This window comes from Orycteropus afer, unplaced genomic scaffold (genome assembly GCF_000298275.1).
Source record: "Orycteropus afer afer isolate SDZICR_OR568_19922 unplaced genomic scaffold, OryAfe1.0 scaffold00168, whole genome shotgun sequence".
Lineage (NCBI taxonomy): Eukaryota > Metazoa > Chordata > Mammalia > Tubulidentata > Orycteropodidae > Orycteropus > Orycteropus afer.
Window position 1 is genome coordinate 7,193,615 of NW_006921755.1, and position 20,761 is coordinate 7,214,375.

The 20,761-nt window shown below is 37.4% G+C and overlaps 1 protein-coding gene across 1 annotated transcript in view; it reads left to right on the forward strand.

Moving 5' to 3' along the window:
- The window catches only part of WDR49 (WD repeat domain 49), a gene marked incomplete at its 3' end in the record, with an annotated part of 237,906 nt that overhangs the window by 203,560 nt on the left and 13,585 nt on the right, over nucleotides 1-20,761 (forward strand). The window contains exons 17-18 of the mRNA XM_007946655.1: nucleotides 4,147-4,256; nucleotides 6,266-6,412. Coding sequence (XP_007944846.1) covers nucleotides 4,147-4,256; nucleotides 6,266-6,412 — 257 coding nt within the window. The remainder of the gene's footprint in view (nucleotides 1-4,146; nucleotides 4,257-6,265; nucleotides 6,413-20,761) is intronic.

Consider the following 20,761-nt stretch of genomic DNA (forward strand, 5'->3'; position numbering starts at 1 on the left):
GCCTTTGTCAAAGATCAGCTGACTATAGGTCGATGGATCTATATCTGGGTTCTATTCAATTTTTAAGTCTTAAAATTACCGTGCAACAAGTTATTATGTTTGGGATTTCCACATCTCCTTACTTTTTGTCTTTTATCAGTAAGTAACTCCTAGTTCCCAGGAGTAGTAGAATTTGCTGTAGTAAAACTCTTTGCTTTAAGTGAAAAGCATTTTCTTATTGAAAGAGAAACCCAACACTTTTTGAACTCTTACCATATTTTATATACTATTCTAAGGACTTTATGTGTATTAACTCATCTAATTTTCACTCTGGCCCTAAGAGAGAGCTACTATGATCATCCCCCTTTCATGGCTAAGGAAATTGAGGCAGAGATATGTTACGTGACCTTCCCACATCAACCAACCAGCAAGAAGAATCTGGGATCCAAACTCTGACTCCAGAGTCAGTACAATATATCTATAAGTTTCTGCTGCCTGCACAATAAGCAAGTGCCATGTGAAATAATTTAAAAATAATTAGTTTCAGATTCAAGTTACCAAGCATCTGTTGAGGACCTTCTATGTCTACGTATCTGTGCTAGGCACTTGAACCTTCTTTTTATGTCTAGGAAGGCACTAGGGGCACTATGTCACTGCCTATGGTCTCCATTCTTACAGCTCGGGGAAAAGAGACCAGTTAGAAATTTTCCTTTTCATACGACTGATGTGAGGCTGGGAGAGTCCATAGTAGGCCCACTTCTTGCATTACCATCTGACATCCTTGCAAATATTTTTAAATGCCATCACAGTCCTTCATTACATTCTTCCCCTTTATCCTCTTCTCATTTCTAAAGCCCTGGTGGCACAGTGATGAAGTACTCGACTGCTAACCAGAAGGTCAGTGGTTCAAACCTGCCAGGTGCTCCATAGGAGAAAGATGTGGCAATCTGCTCCCATAAAGATTTACAGCCTTGGAAACCCTATAGGGAAGCTCTACTCTGTGCTATAGGATCACTATAAGTCAGAATTTACTTGATGGCAATGGATTTTTTTTTTTAAATCACTTCTCAGGGATATGTATCTACTTTTTTCCAGTTCTATCTGCATTTCCATGTCACCCACACCCCAGGTGAGAGACATGTATAGAAAGAAAGCAATAGGTTGACTTTTGAATGTGTGGTGAATTTACAGTCTAGTGGTCCATAGAGCTCCCCTTTGTCTTGAAGCATTACCAATCTAGCCATATTTCCTAGGCAGTCATCCAAGTGATGTAATTTATTGCAGTTCTAAGAAGATATCGTCTTATATTCTAATTGCTTCTCTCCCTGTATTGCTAAAATTCTTCTGTGGGGATGGGAAAAATATTTATCTTATACAAAACATGTTGTTGTTATGTGCCATCAAGTCAGACCCGACTCATAGCCACCCCTCCTTGGGTTTCCGAGGCAGTATTACTACAGAAGTAGATTGCCCAACCTTCCTTCTGAGGAGTGGCTGGTGGGTTTGAACTTCCAGACATACCATTTGATGAGAGAACCAGAAAGCAAATGGTCTAAAAGTAGGGAAAGGAATCCTCAAAACAGGGCCTAATAAGACAAAGCTCAGAATCTAACCAGTGAAAAGAAGAACCTTCCTACTTCTAGACCACCCTGAATCATTTGCACCTCAGTTTGTATCAAAAATGCTTTTTGGGGGGTTAAAAAAAAAAAAGGTTTTCTTAAAACAAAACCTGCAAGTCCCAACCATACCACCCCATGACACTTTGAGTATCCACCATCAATATCTTATGGTTCCAAAACCAAAAACCCAACTTACTGCCATCAAGTTGATTCTGACTCATAGCAACCCCTTGGGTTTCCAAGGCTGTAAATCTTTATGAAAGTAGACTGCCTCATCTTTCTTCCATGGAGCAGCTGGTGGGTTTGAGCCACTGACCAGTTGGTTAGCAGCCAAATGTCTCAACCACTACACCACTAGAGCTTCTTATCTTATGATTAAAGATTCCCTTAAATTCCTAAAAGGACACTCTAAGGGCCCCATCATTCTTGTCCCCAAATCTCAAATGGCTAAATAATGTATTCTTATGTGAAGAGATCACATATCATGAGGGGGACTTTGATTTGGGGAAAAACTGCCTATTTGCCCTGAGGCTTTTAGATGGAAACGCTTTCCTATTTTTTTTTTTTAATCTACAATTTAAAATAATTTTATGTGTATGTAAAAATTTATGTAGATTAACTCCACCCAGTCTCCTTAAGTATAGGCTGTAATTGATGACTTGCTCCCAGAATAAGAAATGGAAAAGTTAGCCTTATAAAGGAGAACTAGGAGCTCTGGTAGCATAGTGCCTAAGGCACTTGACTGCTAACCAGAAGGCTGATGGTTCAAACCCACCAGCCACTCCTCGGAAGGAAGGTTGGGCAATCTACTTCCATAGAGATAACTGTCTCGGAAACCCAAGGAAACACTGTGAGTCGGGCCTGACTCGATGGCACATAACAACAAGGCAAACACTACTTCAGCAAGATGATCAAGGTGAAACCTCATCAGCACTAAAAAAGGGTTGATATCATGTACTCTTAATATGAGATGAAAATTGGCCTTTATCTTCTTATCTCCCTCCCAACAATCTGTAATTCTAGTCTAAATGTAAAAAATATGAGCCGAACTCATATTTTGGGACATTCCACAAAATACCTTATTCCTTAAACTTGTCAAGGTTTTTAAACTTGAGAAAAAATCAAAGTTTAAGAAACTTTCACAGACCGGAGGAGGTTAAGGAGACATGACAACTAAATGCAGTGTGGTATCCTGGATGGGATTTTGGCACAGGAAAAGGTCATGAAGGGGAGGAAAGAAGCCTGCTAAAACCCAAATAAAATATGGAGTTCAGTTAGTAGTAATATACCAATATTTTACCAATATTGATTTTTCAGTTTCACCAAATGATGAGGTACATTGTTAGCAATGAGGAAAATTATGTGAAGAATATATAGGAGCTCTCTGCACTACACTATCTTCACAATTTTTCTATAAATCTAAAACTATTCAAATTTTTTTAAAATGTGCATTTAAATATAAAAAAATGAATAAAGAAAATGAAGGATAAATGAATAGTTTCATTTATATTGATATTTTACATTCTTTGTATTGATATTTTAGATGCAATTAGAGTAGAGGGAAAGGAAGGTGGAAAATTAATATTTGTTGAATACTGTTATTTATTAGGCCCATCACTGAACATTGCTCCATGTTACTTACCTCTTTTAAAACCACAAAAAAATCCCATTTTGTACAGAAGGAAACTGACACTGAGAGTTTAGAAAACATCTCAAGGTCCTACAGCTACTAAATACTTAGCAGAAGTGGGGATAAAAGCTAGGGGTTTAAGGACTAGTAACAATGAAGAGATAGGGGATGCAAGAAAGGGAGGCAGAAGTGAGAGGGCAGGGCAGCATCCAAATCCCCATAGCACAGCATGATCTCATTAAAAGATGGGAAGTTTTTCCTGCCTGGTGTTTCCAAAAGAATAATAATAATTTTTTTTTTTTTTTTTGGCAACGTGACTTACAGCTCCTAAGGATAGTGTGTGAAAGTGAATGTTGAATGTATTTAAAACTATATTCTGATTTCTGGAATTATATGTAGCTAATGACTTTACTCCCCATGTTTTCTTGACAAAAAAATCTTTTCTGCAGATTTAAATTAAAGTTTTCTTATAGATCCATACGGAAAGCCTGAAAAAAACCTGAACTTGTTTGCATGTTGGATACCACAAGCGAAGATCTGAGACTAATTTGGGAAAAATAGGCTTTTGACACATATTACTGATGCTAGTTATGGGTTATTATTTAATCCACATAATATACACATAGGGAAAGGATATTTCTCTGCATAGTTTGTTCTCTGACCTTCTAGTTGTTATGGAGACAACGTCTTTTCTAAACCAGCTTCTTAGCCTTTCTGGCTCTCATCCTTTTATATCAATATCTGGTTAGCAAGTATTTTATTCAAAATATGGCTTAGATAATGTGAAAAATGTCACTACATAGGTCCACTGGAATGGAAATGCTTTTTGTCAAAATAAGATATATAGTTATAGCCACAAAATGTCTGTTCATCCTTTGTGGTTAATATTTTATCCCATCACAAATTATTTTCTTGCAGTGTCAGATTGTCAGAAGATATAAACTTAAGTACAAAATATAAAGAAAGAAATATCCACATGAAAAAAACAAGTAAACTTCACAATTATGAAGTTATACAAAAAACAACCAGTAAGTAATCACTGTTGATATATTTTTATAATGTTAGTATCATATAAATTAGTGTAATTAAGACAAATAGCTATTTAAATGTCAGGGATGATCTTATTCTTTAAAACTGAAGGAAAGTTCATGTGGTCTCAGTTTTACAAAAGAAGAAAGTGAGGTTCAGAGACTGACTAGTTCAAGACAGCACAGTGTATGTGGAACAAAGGTTTCCAGGGCAGAAGTGTAAGTCTAAATCAAAAAGCATGTAAAGCACATAGTATAGTCCCCACAGTAGAGTTGGCTGCAAAATGTTAATTCTAAGTATTAAAGAAATGAAGAAGAAATAAAGCTGTTTTTTTTTCCTCCAGAAAGTCCAAAGCCACACAGAACAATGTCTTGATCTAGTTTTTGTCTGACTAGAAAATAATTATGAAAAAAGTAATTGAAACAAGGGAATTATTATTATATTGAAGCACATTATTTAGAAATATAGGTGAGAATCACTCTCAATGTTCCGTCATGTTGTTGTTGTTATATGCTGTCGAGTTGGACCCGACTCATAAGACCCCTCCTCAGGTTTCTGAGGCAGTATCACTATGGAAGTAGACTGCCCCATCTTCCTTCCGAGAATGTTCCATCATACAACGAGAATATTTTGCTTACTATGAATCTTTTTTCAACTTATATTCTTAGAGAAATTTTCCCTTTGTGCCAGATATGTTGATTTTAGGATTTCTGATGACACTTTGCTGTCAAAGTTTGCATAATCACTTGGTAATATTCAATGGACATTTAGACACTCATCTATATTATAGGATTTTTGTCAAGCTTATATGAGATATTACATGTAAACTGCTTTGAACAGTGCTTAAGTATAGTATAGAAATACAATACCATTTTATTATCATATTATTGTTATTGTTATTATTGCTTACTTGAAACATACCTTTGGAGTAAAACATACTGATGCTTAGATCCATGTTCTGCTATTTACTAGCTGTGTAAACTCAGACAATTTACTAAAGCACTTTGAGCCTTAGCTTCTTCATCTCTCAGATGGGCATAACAGATGGCCTACAGATTGTAAAGATTTCTTCTTTGATGGACATAGCACTTTGACTTTCAAAGTGTGGTCCTTGTCCTAGCAGCGTCAGCAACCTCTGAACTTGCTACGTTTGAAAATGATGGAACCCCATCCTACCCTACTAAATCAAAACCTGGGGATAATGCATAGCGCCTAGGTTTTAATGTGTCCTCTAGGTGACTCTGAAATCTGCTAAAAAGTTTGAGAACCACTGACACAGCACGTGACTTTTCCATAGCAGGTTCTGAATATGTATGAGTTTCCTTTTCCTAGGTATTGAGATTGCCTAGATGATAAAAACATAGTGCCTATTTTCACAAGCTAACAGTCAAATATAAACATGAAATCACAACTCAAATGAAGCTTTTGTAGATTTCCCTTCCATTATCCATTTATCATGTAAGGCAAAAAGAAAACTTTTTCATTTGTTCAAAAACTTTTCTGTTAAAGACATAATTAAAATAGCTTTCCATCATCTCATTGTATGCATAATAAATACAACGTCAACACATCTTTGGTTTACATTTTAGCAAAATTTAAAAGTACCTGAAAATTCTAAATTTTAGGTGTTTTGCTAAACATTAAAAAAAAAAATCAATTTCATTTCACAAAGGATACAATTTTCTTGCAGTTAAAAGAGAAACTGGAGCTTTTCCAAAATTGCAGCATACCCGTGTTCAAGTGAAAATAGCAAAAGAATAGAAAATAAAAAATAAATGATTGGGAGGCTTTGAATTCCTTCTGGCTTCTTTGAATAAAAAAGACCATAGATTTATCTTGGACAGCTGTGTTTATAAGGTTTGCTGATCATTGCAGCTGTACCAGCTGAATAACAGGAAGGTTAAATTTTTAAAAAGTTAACTTTGCTTGGAGATGTGCTCCTTTCTTCTAAAGAATTAATGCTATTGTACTTTTCTCCCATTCTCCCCTAAAACCTGCTGTTGTCAAGGTGCATTTAGGTCATTAAGTATCAGAGTCCTGAAAGAGCTGCCTGAAGTAAATAAACCTGCTTTTCTTCTGGATCCTGAGAAATACTTTAGAGAAGAGACAGAAGAGGAATGTCCCCAAATTCCAGAGCTTTCACCACTTTCTGAAAGTAAGACTTCAGCCATCATGTACTTTCATTGTCTTTTCCCATGAAACTCAACCAATTTAAGAAATCAAGTAGAATAATGTGAAAGTAACACATGCTTGCCTTGTAGGTTGCAGTGAAATGAAGCATGGCATCAATACTAAGGTTTATAGCTTAGCTGCTGATCTGCGCTTTTGGAAAGAACAGCTAACAGGCTGGTGGCGTAATGCCTAAGGCATTTGACTGCTAACAAGAAGGCTTGTGGTTCAAACCCACCAGGCATTCCTTGGAAGGATGGTTGGGCAATCTACTTCTGTAGTGATACTGCCTGGGAAACCCAAGGAGAAATTGCTATGAGTTGGATGCAACTTGATGGCAGTGAGTTTGTTTTTGGCTTTATATTTATTTTGTAGCTTTTTTGAAGTCATAAGGCCATGAATATGTATCATGATTTGGCCATGGATGAAAAATCCTTCCCATAAATAACCTTACATTTTCAAAATTGATATCAGTGACAGAAATATCATAAGACTGCTTCAGAACAGAATCTCTGACAATCTGATTTTGCTCTTTTCATGTGAGACACTATAAATAGAGGCTATTTAAACAAAAATGCATTGTCTTGAGGGCTTCCAGCTGCACTGCTAGGCTAATATGATAAGACAAGAAAGCTTAACTTAGAAAGTATATTCGAATATTTGGAAAGAAGATTGAAAAAAAGATTTGTTTTTCAGATTATTCAAGCATTCTGAGTTTCTAAGAATTTGAGGAATGATTTCTGTACAAACGTCCAACCCACAAAGAGAGGCCTATGGGAGCACCAGGCAGCACAACCTGATTCTCAGTGAAGCATGTGGAAAGCATATGGACACTGCAGGGAAACTCATTTAAAATAATTAATGAAAATTGCAAGTTTTCAACTAGTAACATTCAAAAGATCAGAACTACACTCGAGCCATCTGAAATCTATGGTTTCTAAACTTTTTAAATCCTTTCAGAAGGGGGTTCAACATCATCTTTGAGAAAGCAAAACCCTTTGCAATAGGGAGACGTTTCCTTATGCCCACCCTTGCAGAGGTTTAAGCCTCCTTTTCTTGGCTAGGTCCCCTATGGAAAGGGAGAGCAGCTGGTATATATATGTATGTTCTGCTTATAAGCAAGGTATAGCTGTCATGCCTCATCCCCATAGTTTCCAGTCTAATTATTATCAGCTTTCTTTACTTTTTCTCAGAGGCCCTATTTTCTAAATTTGCAATCATTTGCTTACTCTTGTGAGAGTCATCCATGATTTCTGCTCAAGTCTCTTAAAAATGTGAAGTTATGAACTTTTGGGCTCTAAATAGCTCTTAGAGCATCTGATCAGGCTTTCAGTCTATCATCCTATTGTTTTTCACCAGGAGGATTCATCTTTAAGAATGAGTGTGGACTATTAAAAAAAAAAGAAAAAGAAAAGATTACAACCTAGAAAAGTCTTATGAGGCAGTTCTACTCTGTCACATGGGGTCACTATGAGTTGGAATCGACTTGTCAGCACATAACAAAAATAACATCTCTTTGTGAGGTGCTTTGGACTTTAGAAAGTCAAATGAGGGGAGGGACATGATGTAAAAGAGATGAAGGTGTCCTGAGGGTGTACCAAATCCAACCCATGGCTGTTGAGTCAATTCCAATTCATAGTGACCCCCATAGGGTTCCCAAGGCTATAAATCATTCCAGGGACAGATTGCCTCATCTTTCTTCTCCAGAGTGGCTGGTGGGTTTGAACAACTGATGTTTTGGTTTGCAGCCCAATACCTTAACAGCAGCACCTCCAGAGCTCCTTCTGAGGATGTAAAGAAACAGGAAATGGCCTTTAAAGTTCCAGTCCATGGTTGATGCCTACACACTTCCCATTGCCCTTTAGTGTAAAACCAAAAACCAAACTCACTGACGTCAAGTCAATTTAGACTCATAGTGACCCCTCCTTGGGTTTCTGAGGCAGTTATCACTAGGGAAGTAGATTGCGGGTCGGGTCTTCCCTCTGAGGAGTGGCTGGTTAGCAGTCAAATGCCTTAGGCACTACACACCAGAGCTCTATAATGGGGACATTATAGAAAGGACCTCAGAACACAGAAGCAAGGAGTTGATTCATGTTGCAGAAGAGCCTCCGGACTAGAAGTGATAAGAAAGTTCACAACCTATGTTGGGTAAATAAAAAATAAACTTTCACTGTGTTAAGCCATTATGATTTGGAAATGTGCGTGTTATAACAGCTACTGTTTTCTAATCCTATTTATATAGACTGTATTACCCTGAAGTAGAAGAGAAAAAAAAAAAAAAAAAGGGACGGATAAAAAAAAAAAAAAAAAAAAAAAAAAACAAAAAAAAAAAGGATAAGTGTGGAGAGTACCTATTTTGTCTTCATAAGCCTCTGACAGAGAGAATCTGAGGGCAAGAAGTAGAAAGTAAGCAAACATCCAGAGAGCCAAGACAAAGTGGTAAAGATAATTCAGACATAGGACATGCACACAAGAGGAAGCCAAGAAGTCAGAATTGAGGTGAGGTAAGTTATATAGCATCAGGGAGTATGCAGAAGATGAAGACCACGGAAGTGGGAGACAGGTAAACAGTGAGGGCAGCTAAGGACTCCCTTCAGCAGTGAGAGCCCCTGTTCTTATGCAAAAGCTTTTACATTTTGTTTCAGGAGGAATCCACACATGAATTCTCCTTATGGAGAATATGTGTGTGGAAGGATGTAGGAGGTACGTGGCTGGACAACAGTATTTTAAATAACCAAAAGACTAAAAATACATTTTCAAAGGTAATTTTCTCCTAGATTTCTTTGTATTAAAATTTCCTAGAATCTCCCCTCAATTTTTTAAAGAATTTTTCTTTTGCTTGCTTTTCTATTTTCTTTCTTAGGCTTTTCTTCCTTTGCCCTTTCTTTATATTTTCATGGATCTATTTCCTCTTCTAGTGAAAATATTTCCTCCTTTTAAAGTTCTAATCAGTGTGTGAAAGAGATAGATGCAAGTCACTGATGACAAAAGAATACATTACATGTGACACCGCAGATGAGGTTCTGTGAAAGTACTAAGGAAGAACTTTATTAAATTTAATAAATCTAATAAAATTAATTCTGGCTGTGATTTAGGAAAGAATTCATAGCCTGAGAGTTACATCTGAACTGAGTCTTAAAGACAAGCAGGTGTTCAAAAGATGAGGAAGGAGAAAATGTAGTCAAGTTTGAGGAAAGCATGTAAGGAAAAGCACAGCAGAGAGGAAAAAGGGGCAGAAGTCAAAATAATTCTTAGTTGGCCACAGTAGGTGACTTCAGATGATAAGGTGTTAACTGAGTTAGACACACGTGAGTGGAGGTAGAATGACTTGGGTTTGCAATGTGTTGAGTTTGATGTAAGGGTGTGACATTTGGAAATAAGGGTCTGGAGGATGGGAGGGGATTGTAACATACCCTAGATAATATCACAGTAATAGCAAACAGAGAAACAATGTTTGCTCTTTTATGTATTTAGCCTTCCCTACCACTCCTCGGAAGGAAGGTTGGGCAATCCTACTTCTGTAGTGATACTGTCTCAGAAACCCAAGGAGGGGTCGCTATGAGTTGGGGCCGACTCGACGGCAAACAACAACAACAACAAGATAGTTGTTTGAGTCGATTAGACTCATAATAGTTTATGGACCCATTTACTGGACTCATAATTGGGTTTACAAGACAGTGTCTCTATGGAAGTAGATTGCCTAATCTTCCTTCCGAGGAGTGGCTGGTAGGTTTGAGCCACCAGCCTTCTAGTTAGCAGTCAAATGCCTTACGCACTATGCCACCAGAACTCCCAAGATAGTTGTTGAATGTCTCCTCTGTGCTGCCTCATTGGTGGATGCTGAAGACACAGAACATGTAGAATCCGAACCTTCAAAGATCTTAAAGTCTAGTTGAGAAAATCAGCAAATAAGGAAATAAATAATCATGTTTTACAACAAGGGCCATGATGGAAATAAGCCCTGGGTATTGTGGGAACATATGGAGATTCAGAGATGGTCTTTGCAGGAAAACTAGATTGTACCTAAGCTGTATATTTAAAATCAAATTGATATGATACAGGTAACAAAAGAGGAGAAATATGTTTCAGGCAAAGGAGTAGCTTATATAAATAGAAGACTGTAAGAATAACACGAGAGCTCTGGTGGTGTAGTGTCTAAGGCATTGGACTACTAACCAGTCAAAGGAAGCTGGCAGTTCAAACCCACCAGCCACTCCTCAGAAGGAAGACTGGGCAATCTACTTCTGTAGAGATACTGCCTCGGAAACCCAAGGAGGGGTCACTATGAGTAGGAGTGGACCTGACGGCTATTGTTGTTGTTGTTGTTATGTGCCGTGGAGTCGGACCCAACTCATAGCGACCCCTCCTTGAGTTTCCGAAGCAGTATCTCTACAGAAGTAGATTGCCCAGTCTTCCTTCTGAGGAGTGGCTGGTGGGTTTGAACCTCCAACCTTCTGGTTAGCAGTCAAGTACCCTAGGCACTAGACTACCAGAGCTCCTGACTTGATAGCAATGAAGTTTTTGTTTGTTTGTTTGTTTTTGGTATGAATAATATAGTTTTCTAAGGGGACTACACCTAGTTTATATGGCTGAGTTCTAGAAGGAGCATGGTAAGAATTAAGGCTGAAGAGGCACATGGGGTCAGATCATGAAGCACTTGTATATGTACTATGCTAAAAGGTTTGATGTTTATTTTTATCAGAAATGTGGAGAAATTAAATGCTTTAACCAGCTAATTTGAATCATTCCATTTTAACTCCTCTATTAGTTCTTCAGTTTTTATTTCTCTTTGTAACATTCTTTTAAATAATTCCCCTAGAGATTACAATGGTCTTTACTGGCTGGGCTCTTTATTCCTTCTTGTGATACTATGCTTCCATCTGGGACCATGTTCTTTAAGTAAGAAAAACTTCTTACAGTGTTTCTTAAGATGTAGCTTTCCTGATGAATATTTTTCTCAGTTCTTCTATGTATAAAAAGTATATTTATTTCATTTTGATTTTGGAAGGCTATTTCCACTAGGAATAAAACTCTATATGTAATTATTTTTCCTTTCAGCCTTTTAAATATAATATGTACTTATTTTCTTACTTCCATAAATCCTTTTGAAATTCATTTTCTAATATTATTGCTGCTTCTTTGAATGTAATATCTTTTTAATGGCTACTTTTCAGATTTTCATCTTTGGTTTTTAATGGTTTTACTATGATGTATATATATATGGTTTCTGCATATTTATACTATTTGGGGTTCAGAGGAACTCTTGAATTCATCTATCTTCAAAGATCTGGCAATCTGCTTCATAAAGATTACAAGCAAGATAACCCTATTGGTCTTTTCTGCTCTGCAATATGGGGTCACAGTGAACCAGAATTGACTCAGTGGCACCATCAAAAACAACACATTTTTAAATAATTTTTTCCTATTTCTTCTTCTCTGAAATTCCAATTATACATATATATTAGATTGATTGATGATGTCACAAATGTTTCCTGTGCTCTGCTCTTCTTTCCTTTCCTTTTTTTTTTTTTTTTTTGTTCCCCTCTCTCAGAGCTTCAGTTTGGATAGTTTATATTAGTTTTTCTTGCAGTTCACTAATCCTGTCTTCTACCAATCTCTCCTTAAACCCATCTAAAACTGTTCTAATATATATATATTTTTTCAATTGTACAAGACCACTTGAATTTCTTTTATGTAGATTCTAATTGTGAGTTGTAATTCCCTATCTTTTAATCCGTGCTGTCCAGTTTTTCTATCTTATTTAACATATTTGTAATGGTAGTTTTAAGGTCCTGATTCACTAATACCAATATCTAGATGACTCTTGAGTTACTCTGGGTTCTCTAGAGAAGCAAAACCAGTAAAGCTTGTATACATATAGAAATTTATCTTAGGAAAATAGCTCACACACTTATAGAAGCTGGTGAATCCCAAGTTCTTGGATCAAATGTCAAACTGGAGGCTTTTCCTGACTCACTCAGCTGCAGAGGCTGACGAACTCAAGGTTGGCAGGCAGTATACTGGCTGTTGAGTCTGACAAATGACGAATCCAAGATCACCAGGCTGAATGGTGGATTGTTCACTCACAGACAGTTGTAGGCAGCACAACAGGATCCAGATCCACAGAAGATTGACTCATTTTCCCAGGATGTCCATAAATATATTGGAGGCAGGCCACACCCTTAGGGAAACTCCCTTTCAATGGATAGGCTGCTCAAAACATATACATCCAATCTCATGTGGGAATAACCCACATCACAACTGCTTAAACCACTCAGAATTGTGGTCCAAGTTGACACACAACTCCAACTATCACAACTCTTGAATCTGCTTCTAATGTCTATATTTTCCTCCCTGTTTTGGTTGCATTTTGCAGCTTCTTTGCCATATATATATTTTTAATCTTAAGATGGAAATTGTATATAAAATATCTATGAATACTAAAATGAAAGTTATTTTGTCCCAGAGACAGTTTCTTTAGTTTGACAGAGAGGTTGAGGGGCTGATCACTTTGATACAATTAGGAACTGATCAGTGTCAGTGCTGGAATGCAACTTTAGTTATAAATTAGTCTATTTCCAATGTCAAATGTCTGTTTGTTAGCCCTCTAAACATGTAATATCTTTCCTATGGGGATATTGTGGGATACTACAAGACTGCAAGAAAATTTATTATGCAGTTTGAGTCCAACCTACAATCTTCTACACCAACCAAGCACTCAGAAAATGTTCGTTGGAACTTCTCTAGATTCTAATACACCACACCAATCCACGTAGCCATTAAAACCTCTGCTGGTTTTACTTTCCTCTAGAAGAATCTCTCTGCCTATGGCAATCCAGTTTTTCTGCAAGACCAAGACATGTTAAATCCCCAGAAAGAAGAAAATATTTGTTAGTCTCAGGGAAAGTTGTGTCTTCTCTGGAATTTTAGTTAATTTGATCATTTTAAAACCCTTATCTGATATTTTACCCTCTATCTGTTATAGTGGAAATAAAGAACTGCTAATTATTTATTAAATCCTATCTAGATAGGTAATTCCTATTTGAATGTTTAAAATAGGAAGGTGTCATGACCAGATTTGTATTTTAGAAAGTTTTCCGGAAATTGTGTAGTGATGCATCATAATGGATCTAGGTGGAAGGTCGATTATTATACATAATAGTAGGGAATGGTGTTTATAATCAGCTCGCTATGAGTCGCATCTTACTCCATGGCAGTGAGTTTGGTTTTGGTTTTAGCTGCTCTGTATCTTGACTTTGGCTTCTTCTAGTTGTTTCTGTGGAGTCTCTTATCAGCACACATGGTTAAGTGCTTGGCTACTAACTGAAAGGTTGGTGGTTGAATGCACCTAGTTACCTTAGAAGAAGGGACTGACAATTTACTTCTGAAATACCATAGCCATTGAAAACCCTACGCAGCAAAGTTCTACTCTGACACAAATGGTGTTGGCATGAGTTGGAATTAACTCGACAGCAAGTCGAGTTTTTTTTTTTTTTTTTTTAAAGTGTTTATAGATTGATGATACTTAACCTGTTAAGTGTTATTTTTCTCAATTTTAAAAAGATAGTAGTGATACCTGCCTTTTAGAGTTGTGTGGGTTAATTATAGCTCAATAAATTACATGTAATAGATTCCTTAAATGGTGACCATTATAATTTTGAAGGTAAGAATATACTAGAAAGGAAGTAAATAATTTAAGAAAGGTTAAGAGGGTAGAATTTGACAGTATTTGGTAAAAATAGATGTGGAGACATGGATGAACATCAGTTTTCTAGTATAGATACCTGTGACAAAAAAAGGAACTATCATTGAGAGAAGAGACACAGGAAAAGAAGGTGCATTGGAGTTAGGAAATAAGGTCAGTTTTTAGGATATGATGATAAGTAGGTGTCTGTGAGACATGGGACATATATTCCATGAGAGGCCAACAGTTTCTTTCAGGAAACTGGCTACACTAAGAAGGAAAGAGAATGAGTGGTAACTGAAGAGCATCTAGAGTCAAGATGAGTTGTTTATAAATTAATTATACTTTTCTGTTCATCTTTTTTTCTCTGATGTAATATGTGACCACTATAGAAAATTTGGGAAGCTCTGGTAGCGTAGTGCCTAAGGCACTTGCCTGCTAACCAGATGGCTGGCGGTTCAAACCCACCAGCCACTCCTCGGAAGGAAGGTTGGGCAATCCTACTTCTGTAATAATACTGCCTTGGAAACCCAAGGAGGGGTCGCTATGAGTCGGGTTTGACTCGATGGCACATAACAACAACAACAACAATAGAAAATTTGGGGAGCTCTGGTAGCATAGTGCCTAAGGCACTTGACTGCTAACCAGAAGGCTGGCTATTCAAACCCACCAGCCACACCTTGGAAGGAAGATGGGGCAATCTACTTCCATAGTGACACTGCCTTGGAAACCCAAGGAGGGGTCACTATAAGTTGGGGCCAACTTGGCGGCACATAACAACAACAACAACATAGAAAATTTGGTAGTGGGAAGTAAAAAAAAACTCTAAAGAAAAAGACAAGGACAGCATATAAAACAAGTAGCCTGTAGGCCTGAGATAAAGTGCCCAAAGAAGAGGCCCACTCAGCCTGTTGTTGCTGAGACCAGGACATTTTTGGAGAAGGCTTATCTGTTATACAGATGAAGATTCAACTTCAATAGAGCTGGATGCCAAGGGAAGTCATCCACAGACAAGTGTTGCACCTTGGAATTCTCTGCAAAGCTATTTAAAGGGAGTGTCGTTCTGGTATTCCACTGCTTGTCTTCTGGGGTATTAAGGAAAACCATTCAGGATGTGGTGCCTAACAGGTGGCACCCTGACAGAAGAAGCTGCTGGGCTTTGGAGAAGCCACAGCTGCATTGCAGGACTCTCAAGCGAGAGAAGCCAGTTATGCTTCAGGAGCTTGATATAGAGAAGTCATGTTGTAGGCGCTAGTACGGGAAAAACTGCACCACAGGAACCTGGTGAGAGGAACACACTGCACAAAGAAGACAAACACAGCTTTCCTCCTATGTCTTTCCAGGGCCTTTTACTGACCAAGCTCAACATCATGCCAGAGAAGCAATATTTACAGTGGTTAAGGTGTTTGGCTACTAACCAAAAGGTTGGTGGTTCGAACCCACCAGCTCTTTCACAGAAGAAAGATGATACAGTATGCTTCCATAGATTTACAGCCTTGGAAACCCAGTAGGGAGTAGCTATAAATCAGAATCAACTCCAATGCGGTGAGTTTGAGTTTGGTTTGGGAGTCCATTATCACAGAGCAGGCAATTAAGAGTGGTTTTGGAGCTGGGAAGCAATAAATTGATGACAAATCTATTATATATATATTTTTTTCCTGCCTCTTAATGAATTTTTCTTACATCTAGTGCATTTATATTATTTTCTAATCTCCTGGAATAACAGGTGATTATTCCAGGTGATCTATCAGGTGGTCATAATTGTCTTTTGGAGAAATTACCATTTATAAAGGGAATAAAACGTGAAAGACTCAGAGGAATAAAGCTATGAAAGTTAAATTTCAAGGATAAGTCTGACTTCAAATCAAGGCTCTACCACTTGCTAGCTATGTGACTATGAGCAAGTCAATTAAACTCTTTGTGCCTTGGTTTTTCAACTGAAAATAGAATTCGTATCAGTCCTTATTCTCATATAATGACTGCAAATATTGAATGAGATTAAGAGCTCTGGTGGCGTGACAGGTAAGGCATTTAGCTTTTAACCAGAAGGTGAGTGGTTTAAGCCCACCAGCTGCTCTGTGGGAGGAAGGTGAGGCAATCTAATACATGTGACGCCCTTAACACAGTGGCTGCCATGTAGTAAAAGTTCAATAAATTTTAACTGATAGTATTTTACTGTTGTTCAACTAAACAGATCTATGAGATAAGAATTATTGTAAGCCTATTTTCTGTAAGAATCTCTGCCATTCTCTTGTTTGGTGTGGTCGAATCAGTTCCAACGCATAGCATCCCTAGGTACAACAGAACAAAATACTGCTCAGTCCTGCACTGTGCTCACAAACATTATTATGTTTAAGCCCATTATTGCAACCATTGTGTCAATCCATCTCATTGAGGATCTTCCTTTTTGCTCATCCTTTACTTTACCAGGAGCTCTGGTGGCACAGTGCCTAAGGCACTTGACTGCTAACCAGAAGGTTGGTGGTTCAAACCCACCAGCCACTCTATGGAAGGAAAATGGGGCAATCCACTTCTGTAAAGATTTACCACATCAGAAACCCAATGGGGGTCGCTATGAGTCAAAATCAACTTGATGGCAGTGAGTTTACTTTACTAAGCATAATGTCCTCTCCAAGGACTGGTGCATCCTGATAACATGTCCAAACTATGTGAGATGAAGTTGCACCATCCTTGCTTCTAAGGAGATTTCTGGCATAGAAAGTTTAAATAACTTACCTGGTTCACATAGCTAATAAGAAAGGTGGTGCATAGCTGAGAATTGGAAGGTTGAATGGAAGACTGATGTAATTAATGTCTAGGTGAGACCTCCTCTGTTCAAATCACGTTCCCTAGGCAGGGTATTCTCATACTTATTGCTAACAGCAGCATTTTACAATATTAGTACCTATTCTTTATCACTTTTGTTTTAAACTCTGTCTCTTTTTCAGGATGATGCTTTTGACCTTAAAAAGTTATTACAAAAGAGCCGTTAAAAAAAAAAAAATCTCAGGAGCTAATATATTCCCCATTCTAGCAACCATTACAGATGCTACCTTAAGTCTTTGCATGGTGTTTTATATACATTCCTGCAGTCTCCATAATTACAGTATACAGAGGTTATTTGGCAATTGTAAGATGAGAGGCATTTTGCCAAACTTTCTTTCAATGTTCTAAGCTTTCACTTTGGAACTTGGGATAATTTTCAAACACTTCATAATCCCCAGATGACTTTTCAGTCTTACCTACTGGGTTTTTAATGTCTCTTTGTATTCTCTTACTTTCTCTTTCAACTTGAAACATCTTTCACACCCTCTTTCTGGCTTCCAAGTTGTTCCCAGTGGGTTCTCAAACAGCGTGAAACCCCTCTTTGATGTACCATATTCAAAAACCTGAAAACTGCTTAGAACTGGCTCTGGGTCAGGTTTGCTATTCATGTTTTATCTGTAAATCTTAAAATTTTCTAGTGTACAGAATATGCATTAGTGATATCTCCTGTGAATTTTTTTTTCTCAGTCAAAGACAAAATGCATCAGACAATTAAAAAGATGATTTTATTCAGGTTATTTCATAGAAAGAAGATTCATTAAAGAAGAGCATCTCAAAGAAAGGAAGGAAGTCTGGACTTTCACAGACTTAGGTAAACATCCTGAATCTTAGGGGAATCATGAGGTAAGATGGAGAGGATCTTCTCTCAGAATACATTGATAGTACATTGGTCCCTTGTGATTAGCTGTTCCCTGAACACAGAAGGGTGGGGGATTCCTTAGCCATCTCTGCTTTCCAGGAGCACAGGGCTCAAGTAAAGTTTAACATTATCAACTCCTGCCCCTCATTTTATCCAAGAAGAATGAGTATCATTCATTACTCAACAACCAAGAGGCAATCATAAACCTTCTGGGTGTCTCAGGATTCTTGCTGGTATTTCAAAATCAGTTGAACCATATGTTGAGAATTAGTGGTGAAGGGCAACTGTTTCAGGATCCTAGGAGAAAGAGGTAGCTACAGGTAGGTAACCTAGAGTCTGGGTAGGGATCTGAGCAGTCAGATTTTAGTTCTTGGTGGGAGTGGTAAGCAGGAGGGAGAAAAATTAGAAAAGTGTGTTTGGAAGGTTGTAGGTAGATATTGAAGAAAAATAGGATTGAAAATTTGATAAGAGTTAACAATTTTGCAAGATATCAGACTCCAGTATGATTTGCAGATAAGTACCCACACGGTTTTTCCATACTGGGGGAAGATATCAGTTAAAACTCTGACAAGACAGAGTTTACATATCTATCAGTAACCTGCAGTTTACAAAGAGGAGGAAAACAGCTCATAGACAAGAAATTTAGCCAAAATTTGACAACCCTGGAGGGTGTACTGACGATAAGTTATAGTTTTCCATTAAAACTCAAAATTTCTCTCTGGAGCGCTTAATCTACATGTAAAATATACCCATAAGTTTTTAGTAAAATCTAGTTTAGTATATCTTTGATTTAAAATATAGCTTTAAATCTAGTACAGTAAAAAAAAATCACTGATATTATGTGAAAATTTGTACATGAGCAAATAATTAAAAGACAGGAAGAAAGCATTAAAAATATATTCATTTCATGTAGGAAGAAAGATGCTACTCCCAATTCACCCCAGATTTTAGATAGCTAAAGAATCATAATAAGCACACAACCCAGAGACGTTTTAGAAATAGAAATCCTTCCTATTCTTTTATATCTTTATTTATATGATAGCACCAAACGATCTTGCAAGTCACACACATGTACATACACATAAATAACCCACTGTTCGTTGAGTTGATTTTCACTCATACCACCCTATAGGACAGAGTAGAACTGCTCGGTAGGATTTCCAAGATTGTAATGTTTTACAGAAGCAGATTGTCACATCTTTCTCCTGTGGAGCAACTGGTGAGCAGATGTTTTGGTTAGCAGCTGAGTGCTTTAACCATTGTGCCACTAGGTCTCCTTAGGGAAGCCTCAGCCCTGCTTTTAAAGCTTTCTAATTAAATTTGGTCACCCAGATTATCCAAGATAATCTCCATTGCTTAAAAATCAATTGATTAGGGACTTTAATTACATCTGCAAAATCTCTTTAGAACAACATGTAGATTACTGTTTGAGTAACTGGAGACTTTAGCCCAGCCAAGTTAATACATCAAAAGTCATCACAGCAAAGACAGTCTCTAATAATCTTTTAAAAATTCAATACATGGCTAACTGTTCCTTACATGTATCACAGGCCACTGCAGGCTCACTCAAATCATCATATGAAAATGTTATGCCAACAACATGGAGATAGTGTTTATGAATAACACACCCACCCACTCCCATCAGGTAATTCTGACTCATAGTGACCAGTTAGGGCAGAGTAGAACTAACCCATAGGGTCTCCAAGGTTGTAAATCTTTATGGAAGCAGATTGCCTCATCTTTCTTTCGTGGAGCAGCTGGTGGGTTTGGACCATGAACAATGGACCTTTCGGTTTGCAGACAAGTACTTTAACCACTATGCCACCAGAGCTCCTTGTTACTATAGATTAAAAAACCAAAAAACAAAAAACAGAAACTCACTGCCATCAAGTCCATTGTGACTCATAGAGACCCCTTCTTGGGTTTCTGAGGCGGTATCTGTAAGGAAGTAGATTGCCCAGTCTTCCTTCTGAGGAGTGGCTGGTGGGTTTGAACCGCCAACCTTCTGGTTAGCAGTCAAATGCCTTAGGCATTATGCCAACAGAGCTCCCAAACATTTGTATGCATTTTCTAAAAGAGGTCTCAGAAGAAAAGGATCAATTTCCCAATGTTGAGTAATTTCTTGAGATTTATTTTCATATTTGAAAAAAAGTCAGTTTTATAACTAATTTTATATTGTGTTTTTGAAAGATAGCTGCCAAAATTTTAAGCTTCAGGTTCAGGAAGCAGGAATCTACCTTTGCATATGAACTTTCTATCACTTGTTTTTTTTAAAATCATAAAAATGAGTCATCCAAGCAAGATTGTCTCTCAAGCTCTTACTGGAGCCAGTCAGTTAGTTATTGGTTTAATTCTTATGAAACCCGGATCATCGTGATGAAAATTCCTCATCTGCCTGAGAAACAAATCTCAGAAAAACAGAATTTATTTCAAAAATAACTTTCTGGCTTTGACAGTCTGTCTCTGGAGATCTCTCAGATTTCTTCGTAATTCTGAAGTGCTGAACTGCAGTCATATGGGACAGGACCAATGCTAACGTACAGAAATACTGCTGATATTAGGCAAGTGGAAAGCGTTTTTCATTTGTAGCTTTGCTTATAAGCCAGTTACAGGTTTATCCATTTTTGTCCTATAAAAATACAGAAGACAGTCACATGATTCAAATATTAGAACATATAAAAGTTATTCTTTGAGAGGTTTTCTTCCCTCTCAGGCCTCCCACTGGTCTAGCTCCACTCTCATCCAGTGTCTTCTTACCACTCCTACTAGTTTACAGTATCCTTTCAAGGTTTCTATAAGCGTTTATGATTTTAGATTGTGACCTTTCTTTCTTTTTGTTTTCATTTGCATGGTATACTTTTCTCATGCTTATTTCATATGTGTGCTGGATCTTGATTTGTAATCCAATTAAAAAACACTACTTTTTTTTTTTTTTTTTTTTAGACGGCATACGAGATGTCGAGCAG